This window comes from Callionymus lyra, chromosome 4, assembly GCF_982586985.1.
Source record: "Callionymus lyra chromosome 4, fCalLyr1.hap1.1, whole genome shotgun sequence".
NCBI classification, from domain to species: Eukaryota; Metazoa; Chordata; class Actinopteri; order Syngnathiformes; family Callionymidae; genus Callionymus; species Callionymus lyra.
Window position 1 is genome coordinate 4,485,887 of NC_141821.1, and position 5,000 is coordinate 4,490,886.

General features: G+C 44.2%; 1 protein-coding gene across 3 annotated transcripts in view; it reads left to right on the top strand.

Annotated features, from left to right (window-relative positions):
* peli3 (pellino E3 ubiquitin protein ligase family member 3) overlaps positions 1–5,000 on the top strand; it is a 38,000-nt gene that overhangs the window by 22,019 nt on the left and 10,981 nt on the right. For all 3 annotated transcript variants that reach the window (XM_087788479.1, XM_087788480.1, XM_087788481.1), the window contains exons 3-5: positions 915–1,044; positions 2,187–2,288; positions 4,368–4,598. In XM_087788479.1, the coding sequence (XP_087644605.1) occupies positions 915–1,044; positions 2,187–2,288; positions 4,368–4,598 (463 nt within the window). The remainder of the gene's footprint in view (positions 1–914; positions 1,045–2,186; positions 2,289–4,367; positions 4,599–5,000) is intronic.

The following is a 5,000-nucleotide window of genomic DNA, read 5'->3' on the forward strand; positions in this document are numbered from 1 at the left end:
ATAATGTATTTTAGCTTTTATGCAGCTTCAAACTGTTTTTTCTATTGAAAGCTCACATCAAGGGCGCCACCTACTGACCTCTTTATACCATGAGCCCTGTTTCATGAAGCTTCATCGACCCACCAGTACCTCAAAGTAGGTGATTATTGCACTTCCATCAGAATCAAAAATAAGAATAGAATAAATCTGAGAGGGAAAGAGTAGATATTTTTTTCAAATTAAAACGGTAACAAACGCCTCACTGGGAGCGAACATGAACAGATTGTCCTAAGATTGATCCTGAACTACTGGAATGTTTGCTGTCAAACAATTCCACGTCCATGTCCTTATTAGCTGAACAAATACTTCATCTGCGTCAGAGTCTTCACTTTTTTTTCCTCGTCAATATTTATTCACGTCATCTGAACACGGAGGAACACGGAATCCTTCCCAGAGTCACGGATGTTTTGGCGCTTATGAACATTGACCTACTGAACTGATAACACGCCTTTTATTCTGCACTTTAATATTCTTCATTCAATATTAGACCTGTTTATATATCAGGGAAGGGGGGTATATAATGTCCGAGAGGGGCCAAATGATATAGTCTGTGTATACAATGTGGCCCTTCAAACACGTGGTACAATTCAGACCCGCTCTAGTAGAAGAACTCACATTTCTCTGATCCTCACACTTTTATTTGTTCAGGCTTGTCCTTGATTCTCTGAGACTCCTGTGTTTGTCTCGGTGTTGTCTTTTAAGGATATATTTTCTTCTTGTTTTGATTGTTTAAGCGCTTTGTGACCCTGGTCTAGAAAAGCGCTCTACAAATATTACTTACGTACTTACTTACGCACTTACAATGAGTCATTTTTTCATAGTTCATTTGTGACTCAACTCTTCTAACACACTTTTTGTGTTGTGTTGCCGTGAAGACACAATGGTTCGCTGGTCAACGGAGACAAAGGACGGAGAAGAAGTCGTCTGGCGCTCTACAAGAGACCGAAGGCCAACGGGGTCAAGCCGGACGTCATCCACAATGTGTCCACCCCTCTGGTGTCAAAGGTCAGAAACCATTTGATTTATTTTTTTTACATTTGATTTTCTAATTCAGAGAGACCAAAAATAAATTCTACATTTTTAATTAAATATAAAAAATTCTACAGTGCCGATGGATGTAAGGATGGATGGATGGATGGATGGATGGATGGATGGAAGGAAGGATGGATGGATGGATGGATGGATGGATGGATGGATGGATGGATGGATGGATGGATGGATGGAAGGAAGGAAGGATGGAAGGATGGATGGATGGATGGATGGATGGATGGATGGATGGATGGATGGATGGATGGATGGATGGATGGATGGATGGATGGATGGATGGATGGATGGATGGATGGATGGATGGAAGGAAGGATGGAAGGATGGATGGATGGATGGATGGATGGAAGGAAGGAAGGATGGATGGATGGATGGATGGATGGATGGATGGATGGATGGATGGATGGATGGATGGATGGAAGGAAGGATGGATGGATGGATGGATGGATGGATGGATGGATGGATGGATGGATGGAAGGAAGGATGGATGGATGGATGGATGGATGGATGGATGGATGGATGGATGGATGGATGGATGGATGGATGGATGGATGGATGGAAGGATGGATGCCTCAATGCATCAAATGTTCATATTAAATTTAAAAGGCAACAAATTAACATATTTAATTGTATTTATTGGAATTATAATTTCAAATTCTATGTGTAAAAAGAAATTAATTAAACTTTCAATTTTCGCAATACATTTTTTAATCAATTCATTCATTTTAAATTAAGCATCCCTTTAATATATAAACTATTGAATTTCATTATTTAATAAAAAATAAATGTAACATTTCAATATAGAGAATATAAAATTCTATTATTTCAGAATAAATGAATTTTAGAATTTTTACAATAAAAAAAAATTTCAAAAGATTTCCGGCCTCTGACTCGTAAGTTACCAGCGATCTTTAAAACGATGGAACATCAGGGTTTTGAACCATCAGCCGTCAGAGCGAGTGGATCACAAACACTGTTCCAGCAGCTGATGAAACCGCTCCAGCTGTGCTCGCTCCCCGGAGGAGGGAAAAACCTGCTGCACTCGCCAGACCTTCAGATCTCCTTGTGTCACGTGACCAAGATCCTGTGCTTCCTATTGGCAGGCGCTCAGCAACAAGAGCCAGCACAGCATCTCCTACACACTGTCCCGGAGCCACTCCGTCATCGTGGAGTACACGCATGACACCAACACGGACATGTTCCAGGTCAGTGTCGCCCGGTGTGGCTACAGTATCGTCCGAACTACAGTATCGTCCCCCCTACAATATATCGGTCCCCCCTACAATATCGTCCCCCCTACAGTATCGGTCCCCCCTACAATATTGTCCCCCCTACAGTATTGGTCCCCCCTACAATATTGTCCCCCCTACAGTATCGGTCCCCCCTACAATATTGTCCCCCCTACAGTATTGGTCCCCCCTACAATATCGGTCGCCCCTACAATATCGTCCCCCCTACAGTATCGGTCCCCCCTACAATATCGTCCCCCCTACAGTATCGGTCCCCCCTACAATATCGTATCGTCCCCCCTACAATATATCGGTCCCCCCTACAATATTGTCCCCCCTACAGTATCGGTCCCCCCTACAATATTGTCCCCCCTACAGTATCGGCCCCCCCCTACAATATTGTCCCCCCTACAGTATCGGTCCCCCCTACAATATCGTCCCCCCTACAATATCGTCCCCCCTACAGTATCGGTCCCCCCTACAATATCGTCCCCCCTACAGTATCGGTCCCCCCTACAATATCGTATCGTCCCCCCTACAATATATCTGTCCCCCCTACAATATCGTCCCCCCTACAATATATCGGTCCCCCCTACAATATTGTCCCCCCTACAGTATCGGTCCCCCCTACAATATCGTATCGTCCCCCCTACAATATATCTGTCCCCCCTACAATATTGTCCCCCCTACAGTATCGGTCCCCCCTACAATATCGTCCCCCCTACAGTATCGGTCCCCCCTACAATATCGTATCGTCCCCCCTACAATATATCTGTCCCCCCTACAATATTGTCCCCCCTACAGTATCGGTCCCCCCTACAATATTGTCCCCCCTACAGTATCGGTCCCCCCTACAATATTGTCCCCCCTACAGTATCGGTCCCCCCTACAATATCTTCCCCCCTACAGTATCGGTCCCCCTTACAATATCGTTCCCCCACTTCCTATGTGATGACGTCACGCTGCATATGCGAACGTGTCTTTAAAATATTTTTTATGGTTTAAAGAAACGTCAACAGAACGTTTACATGATATTTTTACCTCATAAAACAATTATATTAACAAGAAGACGATCTTCGTCAACATCATCACTTTCTTTCATTTCCTGTTCTGACGATCATGTGCTTTTGACACCAACAGGAAGTGTCCGCGCTACATGTGACGAAGCCTCTGATTGGCCTAAACTGTTTTACTAATAATAACACACAACTGTACAATGAAATACAAACATTCGAGTTCAGAAATAATTCGCTTTTCAAATAACAAAAATGTTAGAATTTTCCCCTTTCTTTAACTTATTATCTCTGTCTGTAGTTTATAAACACCTCAGTAATTATTTAGTTTTCATTTCGATTTTTTTCCCCCGATTTAAATAAATTAATAAATGTACATAAGCTAATTATTTCTGAACTCGAATGTTTGTATTTCATTATACAGTTGTGCGTTATTATTAGTAAAACAGCTTCAGCCAATCAGCGGCTTCGTCACATGTAGCACTTCCTGGTGTCAAAGTCACATGATCGTCAGACCAGGAAATGAAAGAAAGTTATTATGTTGACGAAGATCGTCTTCTTATATATATATATATATATATATATATATATATAAATGTTTTATGTGGTAAAAAGTATCATATAAACGTTTCCTTAACCCATAAAAAATATTTTTAAGAGACGTTCGCATATGCAGCGTGATGTCATCACGTATGAAGTGGGGGACGATATTGTAGGGGGGACCATATTGTAGGGGGGACGATATTGTAGGGGGGACAATATTGTAGGGAGGACGATATTGTAGGGGGAACGATATAGTAGGGGGGACGATATTGTAGGGGGGACCGATATTGTAGGGGGGACGATATTGTAGGGGGGACCGATATTGTAGGGGGGACGATATTGTAGTGGGAACGATATTGTAGGGGGGACGATATAGTAGGGGGGACGATATTGTAGGGGGGACCGATATAGTAGCTACACCAGCAACATGTCGTCGCCTACTGATGACATCATCTCTTGTTGTCGATGAATATTTACATGTAAACGTCTTCTCCTTCAGATCGGACGCTCCACCGAGAGCATGATCGACTTCGTGGTCACGGACACGGCGGGCGGCGGCGGCGGCAGCGGCGGTCAGAGTGGGGGCGGCGCCGGGGAAGGGGGCGGCGGCCAGTCGGCTCAGAGCACAATCTCGCGCTACGCCTGCCGCATCATGTGCGAGCGCAGCGCCCCCTACACGGCGCGCATCTACGCCGCCGGCTTCGACTCGTCCAAGAACATCTTTCTCGGGGTGAGTCCCGTCACCGTGGCAACAGAAACCGCCGCCGGCGACATCACGGGTGTGAGGATGGTCGTCAAGCATGTGACCTGGCTGGAGGGAGCATGTGTCACATGTGTGTGAGAGAGTGTGTGTGTGTTGTGTGTCGGTTACATAAGCATGAGATCATCGTTGTGTGTTTGTGAGCCAGAGTGAACATTTGTTTTTTTGTGATGTGCTGATGAAGCTTCACGAAGCATTGTTTTTTATTAGATGGCGTCTCTGCAATATTTTTCTTTGTTTTGAACAACTGTTCTAATGAAACATCACATCTTTTTTAAACTGATGGCGCCCCCTACTGACCTCTGAACGACATGACACTGTTTCATGAAGCTTCATCAACACATCACTAGTTTTTGTATGCATACCCAGCTC